Here is a 25,267-nt window from a genome sequence, read left to right as displayed (position 1 = left end):
AATAGGATAGTAGAAACTCTCAGAGATTTCATAGCTAGAAAATAGACCTTACAGGCATTATTTGATAATATGAAGGCATTCAGAGGTTCTGCGTTTAAAAACCAAGAGGATAAAATCAGTTGAATGAGATTTAGAACTTAAGGTAAACCATGGTTTCTGAAGAATATATAACTACAAAGTATTCTGTCTTACCAGATATTTGATAGGAAGTGAAATAGTGCAAAATACATTTGTGCAGTGTACTTAATCAATTCTATAAGACGCTCTATCAGTTGAAATTAGATTCTTTTTATACGTACACTCACTCTGAGGGTACGTATGGATTATCACTTAAAAAAAGAGAATCATATTATTCAGATCAGAGGAAACTTGTGTCTACTTTTATCTTAAGCCAACCAGCTGACAAAGCTCCTCTCCCCATGTGACCTTCTTGCACCAGTCAGTAGGATATGACAAAGACTGAGGGGCAGCTAAGGCTATCACTGGATTCTCCATTATGTATTTCCATAATAAATATTTTTTCATTATAATTAACATGATCTTTCAAGTGCTCCTAAATTCAGCTAAATCTAAAGCTTAACATACCTGACTATTAACTAGAAATTCTTTCACACTGCTGTAACCCAGTGTTTCGATGGTGCCTGGCACAACAGGAATCCAGTCTGGTCTGCAAAGCTAGATTTTATCAGTCTACCACCAACAAAAATCCACCATGTTTTTTTAAAAGAAATATGTAATCAACATTTACCTGCTGAAGCCATCCTCTGTGATAGATCACTTCAAACTCCATAAGAACTTTTGCTACTTTGTTGTAGCTGCGGATTACACGCTTGCCATCAGGTGTCTGCAGTACAGATGGGTACTTCTGGAAAGACTCCATGGGCTCCTGGATTCTCTGGAACAGGTGGCGTGCCCACAGGATCTTACCAGCTATTGGAGGCAGATTACGAGCCAATGGAGGGTTCTGCTTCTGCTTAGTATAGAGCTTACAGATTGCTTCTATGTCACGTCCATAGTTCTGAAGGATTTTCTGATATTTTTCATCAATGCCAAGGTTCGGGATTTGTAATCTGTTTTGAAAAATAACCGTTAGAAAAATTTCTTCAAGAATCCTGAAATTCTTCTGATGCACTGTTGAAAATTTTTTCCCAGATACCCTTGCATCCCTTAGAAAATAACTACTCCAGCAGAAGATTTTTGACTAGGGCTTGAACAAATACTGTCACAACCTGATTCCAAACAACCAAGATGTAGGCCAGATGATAAAAGTTTCCAAGTAAGCCTACACATTTTCTGTTTTGTCACTGTTTTCAAATACCAAGCTAAAATTATGTGCAAACTGTAACTGATCTGCTACTATCGGTCTATTCTACTAAGCAGAATATTGTAAGAAAACTGACACAACAAAGACTGAGGCTGCTTTGCAACAATCTGACTTTATCAAGACAGATTTTGCTATTTTCTACTCAAGCATTCTAGCTTTACTGTGTGAACAAATTAATTTCATTAAGGACAAAACTAAGGCAAAGATGCCAACAACCAGGACAGTTTTCCTGTACATACAGTAATTTTGAAATGTAGTAATTGTACATATAGTAATTTTGAAGTCCATTCATATTTTATATTTTTGGATACATAAAAATATGTATTTTTTATTCATCCACATAGCTGAGGAGACATCTCTTACCAGAGCTAAGCAGCTGAGGGAAAGGAGACTGAGTTGGATTTTGTTTGTATTTAAGGAGATATCTACTCTACTCTCCCCTGTCTCATCACCCTCAAAGCATTATTTCCATTGTTTGTCAGGATTCTAGCAGGCTAGATAGCACATAGTACCTTTCAAATTTCTTCAGCATGGACAGTGCTCTTTCAGTGTCCACAATATTTTCAAAGGTGTTGTCCATAAAAGTATTTAACTGATCCTGGAGTAGAACAAATAATTCTACTGTGAAGAACTACATAAGGTACACATCTCAAATACACCAGATGTTATTTTGCAGGATTTATAATGTATTACATTAGAACAAAGTTTATATGAGAGCAACCTCAGTAAGTATCAATTTGACTTCTCTTCCACCCACTTTAAGCAAAATATAGCCAACTTTAAAGGCTTTTCCTTCCCCCTGTTCTCTGTACCTATGCAGCCAGAAAAAGCTTTTGAACCCTCCAAAGGAAAATTAACTATTTATTTGTGCTATACTCCCATTCACCCAACAAAATCGACCATTTTTATGTTATTCTTGCTAGCATCACTTTTAAATAGAGTAATGAGAAATCCTGTTTTCACAGTGCCTAAAGGCCCTTTCTGGTCTATTTAATGAAAGTGGTTTAGATGTTAAGTAATAAATCCTAGCTTTAAAGTATAGGCACATTAGAATCATTTCTCTGTTTCAGAATAGAGATTGAGATTTCCATAATTTGTTTGGTGGTAACTCAGATAGATGTACTTTTGTTTTCATGAGGAATCGTTACTACATTTAATACTTATTTGATTCATAAAACCTACATGAAGATCGTTTATCTCTTTGCAAAACTCTTCATAGTCTTGGTCAAAGTCAGCCTTCCGTTGATCCAAGAAATTGTAATGCTTTTTCTTCATGATGTCAACAATACTCTACACAGTTTTATAGAAGAAAAAAAAAGTCACCAAAAATGGTCTTAGCAAAAACTTAACACATCAAAATTTTTAGCCCAATGGTTTGTGCACATTCACATTTTAACTTTTCCATTAGTTGCCATTATTTGTTCACTTAAATGAGATCACAGGTCACTTAAATGATGCATTTGCAGGAAACGAGTTTGTGCAATGGCCATATGACTTGCAGTTATATTACTTACTTCTGCTTTAAACCAGTTAGAACTGACAGAATATTCAGACTCGTACTTTTCATAAAAAGCATTTGTTACTCATTGTTACCCATGCAACATTTTCTCATGTAGAGGTTCATCAGTTCTATTTAAAAGTTAACAAAGTTCAATATAGGAAATTATTTTCACAGTAGTATTTTCTATGTCTTTAACTTGTATCATAGAAAATTAGATTATTCAAAAGCCACAGTAAGATGCAGGATGTCACCAGCCTGGGACTTATTTTTCCTTCTTTTATGTAGCTGCTGTCCATTTTAAGGAAAGTACATCTTAATCAGAATCTCCCATGAGGTGTACCCACAGGTAAAGATTTCTGATGATGGATCACCATTCAACATGTTAGGAATTCACCACAATAAACTATAAAGCTCAAAATATTTTCAACAGAGCAGACTTCTGCCATTTGATTATAAGCCAACTGAACTTCACTTTTGTTACTTGCCTGTAAAGAAAAATCCTATGTTTTTATCTACAAACATGCAAATCCTAGATAGCAACTATATTGTAAAGCATGAAGAACTGCAACATGGCAATTTCCTACTATACAATTTTTTCAAGTTACTTAATCACACTTAACTACAGCTAAAATCCACATCAAATATTTCAGTACCTCAATTTTGCCACCATTAAAAAGTACAATCACTTTCTATCCTTTATGTGTACTATGCACAACCTTCCATGTACTACCTTCTACATAAACACGCTAAATCCTCCCCTTACACCACCACCAAAAAAAAAAAAAAAGGACTTCACAAAAAGCTCTTACTTTAGGACCTGAGTGCTGCAGTCAGTGATGTAGCATACCTGTGTAGAGTTTGCAGACTGCACCACAGTGTGCTAACAGTCACATGTGGGTCCTCAACTGAAAAAGCCCCAAATAAATGAGATGCCTGTGTTCCAACCTACCAAAATAGTATCTTCATAGCATGATCTAATAATTCTCAGCAACCAGAGTTGCAGAGAAGTATCTTGGCCCAGCTTTAGAGAGCAACTCTCAATGAAGGGAACAACCTTTAGAGCAGCCCACACTCATCCAACTTATTTGGAAGAGTCCTTGGGCCAAGTTCTCCTTCCAGTTGCACCCAGGTTTCTTTTCAGAAGACTATAAAAAAATAAAAACCCTGGACTACAACATGGATTGAATCACATCAGGATGCACAATGGAAGGCTCACATTTTACCCTATGGTTACTTAACTACATCAGCAAAGTAATTTATTTGTGGCCATAAAAAAGGAAGAGGACGGTTACACAAATTAGAATGCCACATTTTCTGCCACTGTATGTTGTGATTTCTAAAAGCAATCTACAAACTCAATACATTGAATACTTGTGACTTATTTTAGTATTTATAAGTGCCATAATTATCATGACACTGCACTAAGATATAAAATAAGGTAAGTTAAGTCAGGCTCAGAAAAAGCAGGGAAGACTGTACTTGCTATTTAAAAAATATATAAAAATCTCATCACAAATGGAAGAAGAAAAAAACACAAATTTGGCATGTTGAAATTCTTAGAAGAGCTCTTTGTTGTTCAAGTCTCACTCCTACTAAAATATGGCCATGAAAGAAACCAAAAGTAGTAATAAAACAAGCAAGGGATTAATCTGTTACAGAAAAAAAAAAAAAAAAAAAAAAAAAGCCTGAACTTGGAGAGCTTTCCAGAGCAAACCTGCTAACTCATTTTCTCCATCCTTCACCCCAAAAATAGACATCTGTGAGTTGACTCTTTTTTCCTCTCTTGAAATGCAAAGTTATCAATAGCACTTTAGGTACTTTAGGTGTGTACAGATTTTAAGTAAATCTCTTAATCTGCTTTGCTGGAATAAAGCTATTTCCCTAATGTAATCAACTAAATCTGAGAGTGCAAGGTGGTTTGGTCTTTGTGTTTGTTTTTCTTTTTCCTCTTTACTTGAAGAAACTAAACTAGTATTTATTTCCTTTTATGCATTACAGAAATGGAAATGGGGTTTGTTTTCCTTCCAAGCTGCAAGGAAGATCTGGCTACAGCATCAACAAACAGAACAACATTAACTGTCCTCTGTGACAGGCCCTGACCAGATGCCCCTTTGAACAGTGGGCAAGAGATCGAGCAGTCACAGTACACTTTCATAGTTCACAAAACATTTTTAAAGAGAAAAATTTTTGACTTGTCACTTTTTCTACTGATCATAATGCAAAACCATGACACCTGTGACAAAGTCCTCCTATTTAGTTCATTTTTCAATCAACTTTGATTTTAACACAGATCCTTCACATGGCCACCTGCTCCTTTTCATCGCCTGCTCCCAGTGGTCACGCACTTGCAACATTAGCTATTTCCCAGTAATTTTAGCACAGCTTGCAGAGCTATTTTTTTTCTTGATAAATGTTTTCTAGTTTTCCTAATTATTTAATGTTTCATTTTCAAGTCAGACTGAAAGGATATCCAAAATTACTGTGTACCTCGTATTTTGTGATCATTCCTTCCAAACCCTCAATCTTAGACTCCTGTAGAACCGAGTAGGTTTTCATAGTATTGAAAACATCTGTTATCTTTACCAGACGTCGATGAAAGCTTTCAAATTTTCCAAAGATATACACCTCACTAAAATTAAACTGTCTTTCAGCTGGATTTTGCTCCAGTTTTTCTTTCATATTGTGATAGCAATTTTGATACTCCTAAAAATAAAGAAGAATTTCAAAGAAGAATGTTGAGCATGTAATAAAAAAACATTGCCATAAGATAAAACAAAAGTTGTGCAGACAGATATGATCCCCTCTAACTCAGCAGCAAGTAGAAGTTTGATGAATAAACAGTCATGAACAATATCATTATGGGGTCACACTTTTCATCAAATGAATAAATTGCACATATATGCACAAATATGTGTGCATTTCATCTTTAACTAGTGTGAAATTTTCTTCCCCTCATTTTATAGTAGGGCTTGAAAAATGGGTCCACTGAACATCTAAGATGACAACCCAGATTTCAGTTTTCAGAAATTCAAAATAATGTTTGTGCACTGAGCACTTTTATTGGGTAAATATATTCCAGATTATCTAAAATTACTGTTCAGAATAAAACCTTCCTAAAGTTAAAATGCTGCTCTATTGCAGCTTCCATTTTTCTTTCTGCTTTGTTAACTGGGCACAAACCTTACTCCAAACATGTTGAAATTAAATTCTTCTCAAAGTCACATTACATAGGCAACAGATTTCCTTGGGATGGTTTCTTTCAGGAGCAGTTCACCTTAAAATACAAGCTTCATTATTTTCTATCACATATATGTATGTGATATGTATAACCATATGTATAGGTATTAACACAAAGGGCCCAGAGTTTCCTAAAATGATTTTATGAAAGCTTTTAGACTTGGTAAGAGTCAAATAAAAACCTAATCCTTCAACATATTTTAACGTTGCAGCTGAAAATTTTGTTATACCTTTATAGAAATATACAAGTTTACTGATTGTTCCTGATGGTAAGAAGCTGTCATATAAATTTGCACTAATCTGTGCAGTAACTCTGAAAGATTTGTTTCTTCAAAAGGTGTCAGGATAAAGTTTTGTTCTTCTAGGGACATATTATTATTAAGAAATGAAAAAGTAATAACAGAGAAAAACTAAGATGAGCTTTATACCTGCAGGCAGGCTATCAAAAAGACAAAGGTAGGCTCTTCACGGTAGTACACGGACAGTGGCCAAGAGACAGTGCAAGTAAACTAAAACAGAAGGTATTTTGACTGGATGGTAAGGAGAAAATCCTTCATCCTAAGAATAGTCAAGCAGCAGAAGGTATTCAGTCTCCATCCTTGGAAAATTTCAAGACATAACTTGATAAAGCCCTGGGCAATCATGTTTGAACTCACAGCTGCCTCTGTTTTAGCTTTGAATAAGAGATTGGACAAGATAACTCATGAGGACCCTTCCAATGTTCTATGATCCTATGTTCTAAAAATTCTCCTATGGTCCTGTGTGAATAATATTAAAAAAAAAAAAATCCCCAAATGATCATGGAATTGTATTAAAAAAAAAAAAACAACAGTGGTGTGTCTTCCTAACAAGCCTAGGCAATGTGAACAGCCAAATTCTTCTGTTATTCTCAGTTTAGAAACTGCCTTTTCTAAAGATATAGGTTGTCCAGATATCTTCAGAATATATTTGGCTAAGTGAGACCCTCTGCTTTCCTTTCTATTATACATACATGAGAATAAATTTTATAGAGAAACTCAGACATAAAAATCCAAGTAATTGTCATGTAAGAAGCTTAGTTAAGTTAGGGTAATGATGGAAATCCTGTTTCCAGAAGTTCATCAGACACTGGACTAAATTCTTCATTGACTCTAATAAAAACAACCCAGTGTCAAAGGGTATTTTTCTGTTGCTTCATTTTCCTATACATTGTAACATTCCTTCTTTGTATAAAATACATACTCCACTATTTATTATGCCCACTGAAATCTCACCTTATATTCTGTTTTTCAGATGTTCTTTGCACATACCTGTTTAAGCCGAATGGCTGCAAAAAGCTTTTCCATAACTGTCTCCTGAGGTTGGTTCCAGATGGTGGCAGTATCATTATTTGTGATATAAGATTTACATGCTGTGATCATCTGATTAGTCACCTATAAGCAATTTTAACCTCGTTAAAATAAAAAATGCTGCAGGACAAAGCACATATTACCCTTCTTTCAATCTCATTCCATACCTCTGATTCCATTGGCCTAAGACCTCCAAAATAGCAAAACCAAATACCAGCTGCATAGACCTTGCAGTATATGGCCTGCAGACTATTACACTGCCGAAGTGTTGTTGATTAACTGCACTAATCCTAAACCTAAACACCTTTTATCAACCTTGAAATTACACAGACTACAAAGTCATAAGTCTTTGGACCTTCTAAAAGAAAAGGAAAAAGCAAGGGCCCATGAGACTATAATAATAAAAGAACAAGTTGTCCTTCCAACTTCAGTTCCTTCTTTATGAAATCTTAAAAAGATTTAAGGGCTCTATTAATATACGTGCTTTGTAAAGCACGGTTCACTGTAGGCAAAAATCATTCGAATAAAAAAGCTCCTCAGATCTGTGCATGTCATGGCTGAAATTAACAATGATCTTCAAGAAGTCTGAAAAAGTATTACAATTCCTAGTCATTTCTACAAAAATAATTTCTAACTTTGGAGAAGTTTTGTCACTATTTCCAATTCTTTATCCACTCAAAGAACAGCATAAAACTGGCCAATATGATGACTCTTAAATTGCTTATTCCCTTTGTGTATTCTTTCTCACTCAACCAACAACAAAACATTGCTTTGCACCTACCTTTACAAACAGCGAGGATATCTTTTCAGAGGTATTGTAATACTGAGAGATACTCTGAATCATTTTAATTGCATTTATAAGCCCTGGAATAGCATCCACCATGGACACCTGTAAAGGAATACACAGCCTCCGAACTTATCTCAATACTTTTATTGTCTCACTTTAGCTCAACAACTGTTTAGAGAATCCAGGTGCGTTAGTAACACAATACTTTTAACATTTCTGCTTCCCTGAGCCTGTCCTGTAAAACATAACAGTCATATTTCAACATCCAAGCTCTACAGCCCAATTTTGGGAAAACAATTTTGCCAGAGGCTTGGCTTGAAAGAACTCTGGTCAGTGAAATAAATTTTATATAGAAAAAGGCCTCTTCAAAATTACTATTATTTTCACTAAAAGTATGTTTTTACACCCCAGCGCCATGCCCCAGCCCCTGCGCCACACAGGGAGGTAGAGGAGTGCAGAATGGAGGGGTGAGGTTGAGCATGGGAAGAACAGGTGTGAGGGATGGGAAAGTAGGTGGGGTTTTTTTGTTTCTCACTACCCAAATCTTTATCATGATAATGTTTCATAAGTGAGACTCAAATATTTGACTGGGAAACACTAAAAGAAAACAGTTTTATCACTGTCCAGTAAAGGGAAACAGACTGCATCATGAACCATACCAGGGTTGCCCAGAGCACTGTTTGGAAGCAATTTCACTTTGGGGAAAAGTAAAGCGAAAGAAGAAGATGGGCAGTCAAAGCTTTGAGTTTTCAGGACTATTCATTGTATTTCTCTAACTAGCAAGACACACAGCCAGTTACAAAACCAGTTTTAGTAAAAGCAACCATTTACGACCTACTTTAGCAGTTAATGGCATAAGAGAATCCTTCCTACTCCATATTACTCATTACTCCATATTTACTACAATATACTTGCATCAGTTGTTACTAAAGCATGGGAAGGTGATTTATATTTATATGTTAATGTTTAAACATATTTGCATTTCCTAAACCAAGAAGCTGTAAATTGCCTTATAAGTGTTAGTCTAAGCATGACCTGACCACCACCACAAAGAGAAAAGCCCATCCTTTGTCTTCAACATATCACCATGTTCACTTTTTCCATTTATTTTTTTATTTTCAAATTTTTCACTTCATTCCATAGCACAAAATCCAGTTTCATCTGGATTTTCAGACTGAAAACCGTTTATAGCCAGAAATTCCCATTAAGCCACTTATAGCATGACTGAACAGTCCTAAATTGAAGATATATACCTAAACTGCTATCTAACTGTCATTTCCAAACTGATCTTATAAACTACAAACTGCATTTGTTTCAGTTGTCTCAGGAGATTTACATTAAGATTTGAGAAGTTTTGCTTACAGGGTCAGTATTGTATAATGGGTCACAATATTTTTCCAGAGCGTAGAGGTATTTCACATTATCTTTAGCTTCATTTACTGCATTTGTGATGCGAATATCCAACACTCGCCAATTCTAAGAATAGAAAATTGAAAATAATAAGAATAAAAAACACATTTCAGAAATACTGTTTTGACTAAGCAGTTTTGAGATCACCCTTTTTGTCATTAACCTTTTAACTACTTTGAAAGCACACATCTTGTACTTTGGACAATGGGGATTCCCCCAAAAAATTAAACTAGATGTAAACTTTACCTGCTCAAAGTGGGGAATGTGGAAGGCAGAAGAAAACAGAAGTCATAGATACTTCAATATTTGTCCCACCAGCAATGTTACATACATTACCAAAATGAAGTAGGCTACACAGAGAATTTCTAGTCTTTACATCTGTCATAATTCAAAATAGAAACCTTCAACAGTTTGGATTTAGCAGCAGTGAGTACTCCAAGTACTGCCTTCATGTCTGGGCTCTTCAGCTGGTCCATAAGGTAACTGAATTTAGAAAGTCTTCTCTTCCAGTAATCAAGCTCTGCTCGCGGCCCAAGGTCATCAGCTTCCCTTCTCAATTGGTCATTTTCTGCAAGAATCTTTTATCATATAGTAATATTAGTGACTGATGCTAATATTTTTTATCTGCATGGATAGCATGGATTAATTCATAATTTAACTATCAGTGTTAGCTCCTGTGATAAACTATCTAACTCAGCCACCATCTCACATGATCCATCTTTAATTTTGCTTGGCCTTTTTTGGTTTGAGACCAAGAGGGAATATCTCAGGAATGCTGTTATAGACAGCTTCTGCAAATAAGCTGCAAATCATGTTTTGAAGTATGATTTTGACCACTAAGAATAGCAATCACTGTATTATAGTGTACATTTTGCTTTCCTTACATCAACTAGGAATCACTGTTTTTTACTTTTTGGTTTCTTGGATAAAGTGAATCTTTTCTAGCAACCTACTTATTCCAAGCGCAGATTATGAGGTAGAGATACTCACCTCAGTAACCATAATATAACCATAGCCAGAACATTTTCCCTTACACAGTATGGATAGGTGGAACTCACAGTACATGTAGAAGTATGGATAGGAAGGAGCATAATCACTGTAATCTTTCTCCAGTGGGCATCGTACTACAAGTAACCAGCTCCATTAGAATATACTAAAGTCAAGATTGTTCTAGCTTGCTTTTCAACATTTTTGATAAGCATATTTTTTGTAAGATTTTTGATTCAGTGAAAAATTTTACTATCTGATTCTACCTAATATTTTACAACACTTGAATCACAACAAATAGAAGAATGCACTGCAAATCTGTAACAATGCTGAATGTGAAAACTTTAATCATGAATGTAATGAATGAATATTTAAAACAATTTTGAAATAGTAATGGTAAAACAACTCCTTTTACTATCTTGAAATGTATCACTCAAGATTTTGAGGACTAAGATACACTCAGGTACATTTCAAACTACTTTGGAGACTTCTTCATCCCTTTCATCATCTCAGTGGGGACAGCTTTTCTCTCTCAGCTCTGTAACATGGGTTGAAATAATATCTGGCCACATTATTATGTTTCCTGTACAAGATTCTAGGGGAGACTGCAGATATTTATGTGGAAAAGAAAACCACTGAAGGTTACTGAAGTAAAATAAAATAAAATAAAATAAAATAAAATAAAATAAAATAAAATAAAATAAAATAAAATAAAATAAAATATAATAAAATAAAATAGCTCATGACATCTCTGAATTATAAATCTTTAGGGGCTAGAAGAAAACTGATGGGTGGTACTGCCTTACTCTGCTTTTCTACTCTTCACCAGTATCAGCTTTTGCCTGTTGTCAAATAGATGGCATTGGTTTAAAAGAACATTTAGTTCAACCCAATCACAACAATTCTCATGATAATTTGTTTATAAAGCATGAAGCCACGCTCCAGAGAGGAAATGCAGATTTAGTCTGCATAGTCCCTTGGAGAACTAGACAATGTGGAGAAAAATTAGCCTGTATTAATAATCAATAATTATTAGCTTAAATATAGATAGTGATTTTCTTGGGATTGCTTCGACCCAGGTGCATGACCTTGTTGAACTTGGCCTTGCTGAACCTCATGAGGTTCACACAGGCCCACCTCTCAAGCCTTTCCAGGTCCCTCTGGATGGCAACCCATCCCTCCAGCATGTTGACTGCACCACACAGCTTGGTGTCACTGGAAAACTTGCTGAGGGTGCGCTCGATCCCACTGCCCATGTAACTGACAAAGATGCACTGGTCCCAGTACTGACCCCTGAGAAACACCGCTTATCATTGATCTGTACTCAGACACTGAGCTGTTGACCACAATTCTTTTGGTAGAAGTGCATTTCACTGTGATACATTCTACACACCAGTTTCAGCTTATAAATTAACAAAAAACAATTTTTGTTTTTTAATTAAAAAAACAAGAGATTTGGGTTGTGCTTTTTTTTTTTTTTTATTTCTTAAATTCCTTCCCTTTAAGAGATATAGACTTTAATAAACACAGAGATGTCCTTCATGGAACTGATTTCCTAACTTGAAAATAAACATACTTTTCTGATAAAATCTAGGCAATAATTTCTACATGCAGAACAGAGAATAAGGTAGCAACTAAGTTTCCATTTTCCAAATTTATAAGTTAATCATGCTGTCCTCTTCCTTTTAATTTTATTTGTACTTAAAACAAGTACACTGACCTTACAACCTTACAGTATTTCTAACCACATGAAGATGCTCCATCAGTGTGTGGATGAGGCAATTAAGCAGTAACAGGGAACTAAGCTTTCAAATACATGTGTACACTACATTTAAAAGTGGATGGAAAAAGCTGTCTGTAATCTTCTAATTTAGAAGTAAAAGCATGCCAAGTAATTTAAGACATAGGGATCAATCACATCTATCTTTATAGGAAGGTAGCACCAGGATTAAATTCAACCTGCCAATATGCAAATGTGTTCATATTTCATACTTCTGCAGTGTGTATCACCTGTTCAAGCTGTTTGATCCATCCTTTCATGCAGACTTCTATTCTCTCAAGACTGCTTATGTTGTTAGCAACCAACAGATAATCTGAAGGTCCTTTTAGATTTTTCAGATCATATGTTTCACATTTCTTCAGATTAACCTACAGCACAAGTTTAAAAAAAAAAAAAAAAAAAAAGTGCTGAAATTTTTGTGACAAATAAACCAAGAAACGTACATAGTGACTGATTTCCCTACTTGGGGTATCTGACTTCATATTCCCACTTCATTTTAAATTTGTTCAAATTCTGGTTTGAGCCCAGAACTGAACTTCATAATCTGAAGAGCTCTTCAACCTAGCAGCTGTGCTCTGTCATTTCCTTAATAAAGAAAAAATAGAAATCAACAGTTGAAGTAACTGTTTGTTGTACATTAATCATTCTTGGTTTTCTTTAAGAAAGTCCACAAATACCAGAGCCAAGAAGTGAATAGCTCAAAAGAACTAGCATGAAAACAAACAACAACAGAAGCAGATGCAGAATTGTTAAAACCACAAGCTTTCACAGACATTAAAGCCACAGGTCAATGTATAACAAGTCACTGATGACATCAAACAGTATTCAGAAGCATTATTTTTTCTCCAGCTTAACAAAAGCAATTTGTATTCTACAAGCAAAAGTATTCTACAAAACAGTAAATTCAAAAAGTCCAGGCCGAGAGACATTCCATGGCTAGCTGGATTTCTAGTTGCTACTTGAACATAATACCTTTTCTAGCAGACTTTGCTGAGTTCCTGAGAGCACAGTAACAAATGCTTCAAGGGAAGCAAGAAACTCCTGCTTAATACTGGAAGCTTGTTGAGGTTCGCCAAGTTCAAGCCACCCATTGTCCGTATTCCGTAAGGCTGGAATGAAGATTTCTGATAGCAACTGCTCAACACTTTCCAGTAGGCCATCTTGACCTACGTCCATCATATTAAAATTTACTTCCTGTAAAAGATATGCAATAAATATTTAAATGGAAAATAAGATTTTCCCATCATGTATTTTATACTTGATACTTGGGTGTTGACTAATTACTTTATGTTATCGTCGCTTCACAATGATATACTTAGAGTTGCTGCCACTGGACAGTGTCACTTTTTCTATTTCCCTCCTTTTGTTGTCCTGCATTTCATTTTGGCAAACTCCATTCTTTTGCTCATTCACCATGCCATAGGCTGTCAATCTATTTACTATCACATGCTGATAGTAAATAATCCGAGATGAAAATGAATTTTCAACAAGATTATGCATACCAAACAGCAGTCACTGACTCTTACCTGATAGATGTTCTCAGCTGTAATGGCTTTCAAAAGACTAGATCTAATGAAGAAAACACACACACCAGTTAAAGCAACGTCTTTTCCTTCTGTCACAAACACTTTAGGTTTCTTCTTCTTTGTCAAATGAGAGTTGATTCCTACTCCTGGAAAGCTAAAATGTTCTGTAGGTTGAAATAAAATAAATATTTAAAAAACACTGATGATTTATTCAAATAAAAGCATCCTAAACAAACAGTTCAGTCACCATTTGTGTATCCATGAGTCCCAGTCCTCTAGAGCTTCCCCATGTGACTTCTCTAGGAAGGTACACAGCACCCACAGTCCTAACAGCACCATAAGAATTATTTCATCTAATTTTACCATTCTCATATCAAAAGCCTTTTCTATTCATTTATTCGTTTTCTGTTCCTTCTAAAAGCATGTTCAGGGTCAAGGTCCTCCTACATGTGAATCCAGCCCTATTATGTAGTTGGAGGCAATGTTCCATTGCTTAAAAAAAAAAAAAAAAATGCAAATGCAGTTCACCTCAAAGGAGCCGTTATCAACTAACTGTCTTTCTTTAAGAACATGAACACCTAAGTCTAATATGCAGTAAAATAGTAGCAGAGTGTTTCAGGAAACAAGGAAAGACAGGCCATAGTGGATTCTTTGGGGAGACACAGAGATGATGAGGCTACAAAGGGCTTTCCTTCCCTTTCTTCTTCCCCAAACATCAATATGCTGCTCACAGATTTATGCTATTGATAACATTTTTAGAGTCACCAAGAAATAGCAATAACTTTGGAGGAAAAATAATTCTTTTAAATTGTGTATTATTTTTGTTTTGGTTACATTCATTTTCCATTAATGGTTTTAATGGAAAAATGAAAAATTTCTCAGAGAAAAATGAATGCATGCACATGCATGAACACACAATTACTTCTCAGTGAACCACTGCAACAATATAAAGATTTTTAAAAAATGTTGTTTATATCACTAAGTAAAGAACAACATCCAACCAAGGCAAAAAGTGACAGTGCTACTACCCCTTTTTTGTTCAGCCACATGCCCATCATCCCCAGTGTTTTCAGTGGGTATGTTTTCATGGCTAGGTTTTGGTAGTGGGGGCCACAGGGGTGGCTTCTGCGAGAAGAATCCAGAAGCTGCCCCTTGTTAGATAAGAGACAGGCCAATAAGTGAGGTTGTATGCTATTAAGTGAGATTGTTTGCACATCTGTGAGAACATGTTTAAGAAAAGGGGAAAAAAAATGTTGGGGAACAGCAGCTAGGAGAGAGAGGAGTAAGAAATAGCCCTGCAGCCCCCAAGGGGAGTGCAGCAGGAGGGCAGGAGGTGCTGCAGGCAGGCAGCAGCAGTTCCCCTGCGGGCTGTGCAGGGAGAGGCCCCCGGTGGAGCAGGCTGTCCCCCTGCAGCCCATGGGTCCCCCATGGAGCAGATCTCCACGCTGCAGCCCCCCCGTGGGTGGAGGAGCCCCCGGTGGAGCAGGTGGATGCGGCCTGGAGGAGGCTGCGGCCCATGGAGAGCCCCCGCAGGAGCAGGGGGTCTGGGGGGAGCTGCCGCCCAGCCATGGGGGACCCGTGCTGGAGCAGTTTGCTCCTGGGGGATGGATGGATGGACCCCGTGGGACAGAGCCGTGTGGGAGCAGTTCATGAAGAGCTGCTGCCTGTGGGCAGCCCATGTGGGATCAGCTGGGGAAGGACGGCATCCCGTGGGAGGGACCCCATGGGAAGCAAGGGAAGAGAGTAACTGTGAAGGTGTGGAGGAGACAAAGTGCTATAGAGTGACTACAGTCCCCATTCCCTGTTCCCCTACACTGCTCGGGGGAAGGAGGTGGAAGAGGATGGTTGAGGGGAAGATGTTTTTGGTTTCTTTCCTTTATTTCTCACTTCTCAAGCTTGTTAGTAATAGGCAATAAATTTTACTATCTCCCTACTCAGAGTCTTTTTTACCCATCACGATAATTGTTGAGCGATCTCCCCATCCTTATGTCAACCCTTGAGCCCTTTCCATCGTATTTTCTTTCCTTTTCCTTTTGAGGAGGGGAAGTGAGAGAGCGGCTGTGGTGGAGCTCAGCTGCCCACCTGAGTAAAACCACCACGCCCAGAGATTCCCATTTTGGATCACATGGCCACCCATGTGTCCCCTCCCCTCCCTTTTGTTAGCATCACCTTCCTCCTTCCCATCTCCTGAAGAAGTCTCTTTTTTTGTTTTCCTCAAGTACTTCAAGGTCTCTGTCACCAGCAAAACAGTATTGATTGAGAGACTTTTATTAATTTGATTTATTGCCAATGAACACAAACTTGCACAATAATCGTAAGTTAGTAATTAAAGATGCCAGACCAAAAACAATCATCTGTTTTTAGGGCATTCCCACGATGTATCGAGCTAGAGTAGATTCTGCAATCTCTTTCAGAAAGATGTGCTGTTACTGAAAAGGATTCTAGAAGCTGTTAAGCTGCGCATTGAAAGTTACACTCAAAATTTTGCAAAAATGTGACCAGACATCTCTCAGGCTGTCATGGACATAATGGGAACACCAGCAGAAGACCCCTGGCTGATCCCAATGGGAGCAACACTGAAGGTTCTGGGACAGCAGCCATGGACAAATGATGTCCTCAACACGGGAGTCACAAGATGCCTCCACAGAAGGTCAGAAGGAGGCTTCCCCCAGAAGTGTGGTAAAACGGAGAGCCCTGGGGCAGGGAAAGGGATATGAACAGAAGTGAAGGAGACGACTTCTGGGGTAATGGCCTTGTGACCGCAAACAGGGGCCTCCTGAAGCTGGTTTGTCATGTCACAGGACTATGGGAGCGGATGGTAAGAAATGGGGAGGGCTTCCAGGGCGAATTGATGGTGTGACTGGCAGGGAAGGGGCAGAGCACCTCTTACTGTTTGCCTTGTGTTAAAGTTGTCCTTTAACTACCAAAAAAATGTTTCTCAACCCCTCAGGCAAGAGCTGCTGGATTTGCAAGGAAGTACCTTGCTGTTGAATACTAACAATATGCAAAAGTGCACTAACAAGCTTCTGTAATTTCATCAGTCTTCACTTCTTGAGCAAAGATGATGTAACCTGACTTGCCTTAAACCCCAGTTAATAAAGTAAACTTGACTATGTTTTTTTTTTGCACATTTACTCAGCAGTACTACAGTATGTTGCAGGAAACCCAAAGTTGCTTTACCTGCATCATTTGCCTCCACATCTTGATAGTAGAACATCAGATGGCGCAGACCTCCAGGTGCCAAGAATTTGTCAATGCGCTCTATCTGTTTGAGATCGTGTTGAATTGTTTATGCATGCCATACACACTATGAAAAGTTTAATGTACTCAGTTTTTCGACAAAAAGTTATGATAAATACACATCACATTATCATTGCTCAGTACTAAAATTACACCAGGACCTGTTACTGCCTTCCAAAAGGAAAAAAAAAAAAAAAAAAAAAAAAAAAAAAAGGTTTCTTTTTTCCCTTTAGTAGCACATACTACTTAATTTAAACATTTGATTTTTTCCATGCTGAGCAGAACTGAATATAGCCAGGCCATATTCCAATTTACTGAAACCACTTACTGCACATAATCTCTCAATCTGAGGGCACAGTGCATTTCTTCATTTACTGAAGTGCAGCAGCACCTCAGTGAAGGCTGAAACAAGCTCTGTGTTTTAACCTGTGTGACAGCGTTCTGCACAGCTCGTTTTCCTGTTTCATGCAGAATCACAGATATGTTGGAAGGGGCCTCTGGGAGATCACTGGGCTAACCTCCTCTTTTGTCAACAGTAGCTTAGCTCATCCTCTTGAGTAACTTACTCCCATGCTGCTTTACCTTTCTGGCAATGAAGGGTCTCTTAATGTGTGATCTGCAAGCTGTGGCTATTACCCCTTGTTATATCATCTGCCACTGCTAAGAATGGTTCATCTGTCATCTTCACAACTACTCTTTAAGCAATTGCAGGCTATTACATGACTGCCCCTCACTTATTCTTCCTCTTATAATTAACATGTCCTTTGCTCCTGAACATCTTGGTAGTCTTCCACTGGACTTTCTCCAGTTTCCCAGTATATTAGCACTGAAATGAGAATGCCTCCATTTTAAAACTTAAGTTTTAAAAAAGAGTGATTTATTTTCAAATCACAAAATGCATCTCCATTGCATATAATACTCACCATCACTTTGTGTTGCATCCTTTCCTCAATATACTTATTTCTAAGTGCTTACATAGTAACAACACTAACCCTCACATACTTGGTGGGATCACTAGCCACTCTATTTTGTCAAGTAGTTTCTAGCTGATTTGATTTCCTAATCTCACAAATTTAGTCTCACAAATGCAGGTGGCAGCCTAATGGAAACAGCAGCATTCAGTGGAGTGTGGATGAGCATGACTCCTTCTGAGCCTGTGAAACCACGGTCTGACAACCATCTCAACTATCTCAATAAGTATTTGACGGTAACATCAGTTCTAAACCAACCTATAAGCTTAATTTATCAAATTAATCAGATTACCTGGTTACCATCAAGAATAGCATCTTCTACTTCTGCTTTGTCCAGATTCACACAAGTGGCAACAGTTTCCAGTAAGTAATCATGTCTGTCATCCAGCCGAGCACGTTTAGCCTCCCTTTCCTCCTTTAGCTTTTGCTGTTATAAAACACAAAACAAACAACAAAAATTTCAAAAAAAAAAATCAATTCTGAAGACAAATACAAAGCAAATTTTGGATTTTTTATTTTTATTTTTTTTTAATGAAGGCTATCGCAGTCTTCCATATTTGTGGTTTACATTTTTAAGGCATAAAATTTCCAACATCCACTTTTTGTATGGTGTTATTCATTTGCTGGAAGTCTCTCTAGGAAAAAAAAAATAAAACTGCTTTATATGTACAGGTCCATCATCATGCAAGTCATCTTCAACAACCGAAGTTATTAGTTCTGGCTTTTCAGTCTATTTACATTTGACCATCAAATCAGCACAGGACTTTGACTCAATCTTTGTTATTTGTGGAAGATATTGTAAGCATTCTCCAGCACAGACAAATGCTGCTGGAGGAAGCTAAGATTTCATACATTATCTCTTTAATATAATGAGAAGTAAATCAAGCAACAAGCCTCAAGGTACTCAAGTGTTTATAAATGTGCTTAACTATTGTTATTATACTATTCTTCAAGCAGTATGCCTACTCTTCTAATTAAATTGAATTCCCATATGTAATACACCTCATTACATTACAGACAAAATAGCCTTCTGGAGTAGTTACTGCTTCTATTGTGCTTGCGGATTACAAGATTTAATATCATTTCATTTTCAAAAGAAATTTAGAATTATATTTCACTGGTGGTAAATTCAATCTTTATTTCCCCTGTGACTACAAAAAAATCTAGTAACTCTGTAAAGTATGCACAAGTGATTTATCTACAAGCTTCTGAAGAGCCAATAGGACCTGCATAATATACTTTATACCCTTATGTAAATTTCTTTGCTTCTTCCTGAAGGAATTTTCAAATATTTGGTAAACTCATAATTACCATCATGTCTGCATAAACGCTGATTGTTCTGGAAATGTTTTTCCATGTTAAAGACAAATGCACAAATTACGTTCTTTATGGAGATATGCCTGAAGAATGCAGTAGGAGATTAATTTGTATATACATACTTCACGCTATTTTAGCTCTGCCATTCTCTATCATTGTCTCCACTTTTCCAGAAGTGGAATGTCATCACATTACTGGCCTGTCCTACACCTTCTCAGAACAGGGTAGAAATTCTTCTACTAATTAGATATACAAAAAGCAACATTTTTTGGCTCACTCAGCCTCACACTACAAGGCAGTGCCATAATCGTTAACACTGATGAGCTTTGTTGTTTCAACAATTTGAGCACAACTGGCAATGGATCTTTAGCATGGAAAAATATAGCCACTGTGCCAATTAGACAGTTTTTATGTAATTCAGAAGAAAAAAATGTGCTTTTATTTTGCTTAAACTACAGTGAGGCTACTTTTTGTACTGTGCTATGATTCTAGCACACAGCTCCAGATATATTACAGCACAAAGTATTGATCTTACATAGGTTATCAGTTCTCTCCTACATACAGGAGACTTTTGATATGTTCATAGCTGCTATTCCTCCTACAAGTGGTTGTTTATATAGACTGAAAGTATTAGAAACATCACAACTAGGCAATCATCCTCATATTTTCTTCACTTCTTTTAATATTTTCTAACCCTTTAGTTGCAATCTCTAAAGTCCTATATCATACCTGCTATCTGTTGTGTATAGCTAGAATTATGCAGTCTCTAATGTCTATGCAACCACAAAACTTTAAAAGTCCAATTACCAAAACAAAACAAAACAAAACAAAACAAAACCACTCTGTCCCTAGAGAACAGGCAGTTATTAACAGAATAGTAAATCCATAGTTCTCTGCAAACTAAGACATTCGCTTGCATTCATCATTTGTCCCTTTGGGATTGTTGTTGGATATATCTCTAGTTAATGCAAGTTGTGTGCATTTTTTCCTGATAGTCTTATAATGCAATTCAAGAATGCCCTGTCATACTTCCATATCTTGATGATCTGCTATCATAGAATCAAAATGTCTCAGGTTGGAAAGGACCTCAAAGCTCATCTAGTTCCAACCCCCCTGCCGTGGGCAGGGATGCCACCCACTAGATAGGTTGGTTGTTCATGGCCTCCTCCAGCCTGGCCTTCAACACCTCCAGGGATGGGGCATCCACAGCTTCACTGGGCAACCTGTTCCAGTGCCTCACCACCCCCTGAGTAAAGAATTTCTTCCTAACCTCTAATCCAAGTCTCTCTTCTTTTAGTTTAAAACCATTACTCCTTGTCCTAACATCATTTGCCCAAGTAAAAAGTTGCTCTCCACCTTCTTTTTAAGCTCCCTTTAAGTATTGCAAGGCCACAATGAGGTCACCCTGGAGCGTTCTCTTCTCCAAGTTGAACAGTCCCATCTCTTTCAGCCTTTCTTCATAGGTGCTCCAGACACGCTCTAGCCCTCTGAGCATCTTCACGGTTCTCCTCTGGACCTGCTCTAACAGGTCCACATCCTTCTTGTGCTGGGGGCCCCAGACCCGGACACAGTACTCCAAGTGTGGCCTATTTCTAAGAACGTTTCCTCCTCACCAGAGTAAGTGTTCCCCAGTCACAAATTCTCACTTCTCAGTTGTTGCAGACATCAGAAGAAACTTTTACCTCATTTTTAGGAGTAGGCTGCCCCAGGAAATGTACAGGAAATTTAATTTCAGTGCTTTCAAGAGCAAGTCATTAATTTAAATATATAAAAGTACTCAGAAAACAGACTGGAAACTACTGAAAATACTAATTTTGATATGCATATTTTGCAAATATTTTGCAATATTTTAAAGATATTATTTACTTAGGGTGGGGAATCTCAGAGAATGAATGGCAAGAAAATATTAACCTTTTCATCTCCATTTTCACTTTCTTCATCCCGTCTTTAAGGATCAAACATCAGAGAGCAAAATGATATGGAGGAAGAAGTAAATTTCTACAACTCCAGATTTGTTTTCTTCCCTATTTTTGAGTGGGAGCGCATTTCAGGCCCTGAAGCACTCAGCCCTATTGTATCGACCATAACTTCAGTGAGTGAATTCAGTAATCTGTTCTCAAAATTCTTTGAACTTTAAGGTGCTGACTTTGACTCCCCCCACATCTTGCTTCTAACAACAGTATGGTCATGCCCTAGGAGTTTTTGCACAATGGTGTTTAGGGATACATATTTTTGTAGTGAATTCCACAGGACATAAAATACAGACAATCTCAAAGAACCAGGTTTATGTAATTCAAATAAATGTCATCTAAGAGAACACTGAAGGAGCGAGGTTTAAAGATGAAAGCGCTGTTCACCCACATAAGCTACTGCTTGTGTATTTAAGTGAGAAGCGGCTGGTACTTGCAGTAGCCCTTATGAGCAAAACCTGAATAGGATCAGCCAGCAATTCTGATCAAGGTTGTATAGCAAAGCCTCCTCGTAAATTTTAGTGGCATGGGGGAATCCAGATGGATTGGCATTCTCAAGGCTAATGTCATTTTCATGCATTCTCACTTAGATATGTGGAAGGATTGTCCAAGTTTTTAAATGGTACAGCTTAACTTCAGCTCTTCATTTAAAGAACAGCCGCACAGCCACTTTTAGTTTGTTGGGTTTTTTTCCCCACTCAATCCCCTGTCCCTTACCTCAGAAGATAAAAAATAATCCATGACAATATCAAAACAGATGCAAAACCAAAGTTAAAACAATTACCTGAGAAGTCCTTTCTGGTGATTAGTCTAGTTATAACAAGTAACTTGCTTTATTTTACACAAACCCTTAAAATTCCTAATATCTAAATCCCAAAAATTTAGAACAAGAAACATACTTCAGCAGATATCTGCTCCTTAAGCAGAATAAAGGGGATATTCTTCCATAATAAAATGGGGTAAGTCCATTTTAACGCTTATGTAAACCCAGAAACACCACACCATCAATGTGAAGCAAAAAATAGGAAGTAAAAAAAAAGTAAAATAAAATAAAAGTATTCTAACTATGATAGTATATAAGCATATATATTTAAGTAGAAGATAAAAAATCAGAAGTCAGAGATGCCTTGGGTCTTTCCTTTGAAGCAATAGCCTCAGAAAAAACATTTTGACTGTTGTCAACTTCTCCATTACAGTGAGTGCAGTTACTGATGTGTCTGCAGACTCTAAACAGTATGAATGTTATTTAGTATGCCAGCCGTACCTGCTCAAGTTAAAACTTGTTCCTGAACACAGTTTATCCAGCAGGTAATGTATTTGGTTGTCAGAATATTGTGCATCACTGAGTTTCAGCACACACTGATGAAAGTCTTACGGCTAAGCGAAACATGAAATTTACTGGGAAGTTCAGTAGTAAAAGAGTCAAAAAGAATGAGAGGTCTATTGTCAATTTACTGTCTTATCTGAAATGTATTTAACCAACACAATAGTCCCCTGTCTCTCTTGTAACACGATAAGATGCTTTATATTGTTCACAGACTTCACTGTAAAAGTGAACTGCAAACCATTTTCTTACACTTTCCAAGCAACTTGAGTTTTCAAAAAGCAGGCACCTTCTCATTCTGTCCTCTCCAGAAAGCACACACCCTGAAGAATTAGAGCAGTCACCTCAACTGACTCTTAAATGTCAAGTAAGCAGAGCTTTCCAATGTTTGTTATAACGTCATGTTAACCAAAGAAGAGCTTGTTCAAACAACCAGTTTTTATGCTTAGTCTAGGGGTCTTAAAGACCGCTATATTTTATTTTGTTTTTCAGTACTATGCATGTGCATTCAAAATTCGATTCCCATATTTACAAGGACAAGAGTTAAGTTAAATTTCAGTTTTCCTTGGTGGCAGAGTGCACCCTTGTTTTGTTGGCAGATCCAGCAACAAGCTGTTCATTGTACCACTGTAACATTCGTGAAATTATACCATTGCCATACCACTCTAACAATCTGGACAAGATATATGTACCAGTACTAAATGGATAAATATGTCTGAGTGCAAACTTGCCTTTCAAAATGAATCATGCAACTAAGCCTTGGCTGATACCCTACCAATTAACTTATAAGACCAGTTGCACCATAAATAAATAAATAAATAAATAAATAAATAAATAAATAAATAAGCAAACTACTTCACCTGATAAATACCTAGCCAAAATGCTTTTTTGCTTTAAAAGATGTAGTTTACTCTTTTTTTGTATAATTAGAATATTTTATGAAATTAACATCATCTACTTATGTCATTTTAAAATATGTATTTGCCACCCATTCACCTTCAATTCAAGCATTTTTTCAAGCTGTATGATTACTAGTCTGGACCTAATCCAAAGTTCAGTTTTCCTTACCTTTATAACTCTGCCAATGCTCTGTTTCCAAAGTTGCTTTCTTCCAGCTCTAAACATTGTAGTATTTGATGTAAAAATCAAGTACTATTTTTCAACACTAAGCCTTACACCGTGGTGCAAGCTTCTTCATTCATCATTTTTCTCTCTCCCCCCAACCTTTTTTTCATCTTTGTTTCATTCCTTTTCTGTAGGAACACCAAAAAAGACCTAGAAAATACAGTGAAGACCTAAAAAGCCAGCAACTATTAAGCTTAGCTCTGCATCTATTTTTTCCTTAATTCAGCTGTAATGTGCATTTAAGTTAGTTCAAGACTAAACTGGACAACTTGAGAAACTAGAGGGCTCTAACCACCAGAATTTACTGCCTACAGACCAGGAGTTGAAAATCATTGCTACCAACCTCAGTGTTGTTAAGGTGATATTGTTTATATACAAACACCACTCGATACAATTCATCATGCTCAAGGGCAACATAACCATTTGCAAAACTCAATTTAATAACTGCTTATTTGATTTGTGTTTAGCCTTCTTAAGTAATGCTCATGTCAACAGACACCTTTGTTTCCTCGTCGCAGGTGACTGGTTAAATATATAGCAACAGCCGTCAAGCAGCTTTCAAATTGCTATTACCTACCAACTACTGAACTGCCCATGTTTCTATTCATATATTTTTCCAAGCACATTCACTTTTGGTTATTTTTCAGTTGTGCGATAGTTGCTTAATACAGCAATTTTTCTTCAACAATGAACAGTTTTTTTCCTCTTAAAATAACCTTAATTTTTTCAACTTCAGTGACAGAATCCAATCTGATGTCCCATTGAAAATGCCACGAGAAACAAGCTAATGATCCAATATTAGAAGCAAGATACCCAAGACAGTTTTTACAGCTATTTCAGGCTTAGAATGCTCCTAAATATTTTTGCCTTCACTGATATCCACATGAATCGTATCTACAATCACCTGACAACCTCAGTGTTGATAAAAATCTCATGAGTAAAAGCCATTTTCCCTACATTATCTGATTTTCAATATAATTTTCTCCACCTACTACTATCAAATCTGATTTTATATATATATTTATGTGAATGTTTGAAAGAGAAAAATTGAAAAGAACTGCATTTACCATTCCATGTACCATTCATAGTTTTCTCTGAACCCTTTGCCTCTCTTAGAAATTAAACATGCTAGTAAATATTACACAAGTTAATTCTTGATATATTTCAGAACACTAAAGAGTGTTTTCATTTTGCAAAAATTTAGACTTTTTTTCATTTTTTAATAAACCTTTTTTTTTTTCTTCCATTTATATTATTAGAAATCCCCAACCAGGCCTTTAATTTAAATATATTTATTTATTTATTTATTTATTTATTTATTTATTTATTTAAATGCCTAAATGCCTTACAAGGTAAAATCCATGGTGAAATCACATTGGTTTTTTTTTAGAAATGTAATATATACATTAAGGTGGATATACAATCTTGTATTGTAACTCA

General features: G+C 36.7%; 1 protein-coding gene across 1 annotated transcript in view; it reads right to left on the bottom strand.

Annotated features, from left to right (window-relative positions):
• DNAH5 (dynein axonemal heavy chain 5) overlaps window positions 1-24,144 on the bottom strand; it is a 126,234-nt gene extending 102,090 nt beyond the window's left edge. Inside the window, exons 1-14 of the mRNA XM_084509041.1 lie at window positions 23,771-24,144; window positions 18,384-18,518; window positions 17,061-17,145; window positions 13,881-14,044; window positions 13,327-13,548; window positions 12,585-12,722; window positions 9,989-10,165; window positions 9,540-9,653; window positions 8,172-8,279; window positions 7,352-7,474; window positions 5,313-5,528; window positions 2,507-2,614; window positions 1,837-1,922; window positions 749-1,070 (exon numbers count right to left, since the gene is read on the bottom strand). Of these exons, the coding sequence (XP_084365167.1) occupies window positions 749-1,070; window positions 1,837-1,922; window positions 2,507-2,614; window positions 5,313-5,528; window positions 7,352-7,474; window positions 8,172-8,279; window positions 9,540-9,653; window positions 9,989-10,165; window positions 12,585-12,722; window positions 13,327-13,548; window positions 13,881-14,044; window positions 17,061-17,145; window positions 18,384-18,518; window positions 23,771-23,827 (2,055 nt within the window). The 5' untranslated portion in view covers window positions 23,828-24,144. The remainder of the gene's footprint in view (window positions 1-748; window positions 1,071-1,836; window positions 1,923-2,506; window positions 2,615-5,312; window positions 5,529-7,351; window positions 7,475-8,171; window positions 8,280-9,539; window positions 9,654-9,988; window positions 10,166-12,584; window positions 12,723-13,326; window positions 13,549-13,880; window positions 14,045-17,060; window positions 17,146-18,383; window positions 18,519-23,770) is intronic.
• Between the last annotated feature and the right edge of the window lie 1,123 nt (window positions 24,145-25,267).

Source organism: Aythya ferina, assembly GCF_964211825.1.
Source record: "Aythya ferina genome assembly, chromosome: 2".
Taxonomy (NCBI): domain Eukaryota; kingdom Metazoa; phylum Chordata; class Aves; order Anseriformes; family Anatidae; genus Aythya; species Aythya ferina.
Note: the sequence above shows the minus strand (reverse complement) of the source record. Positions and strands in the feature narration are given on the sequence as shown.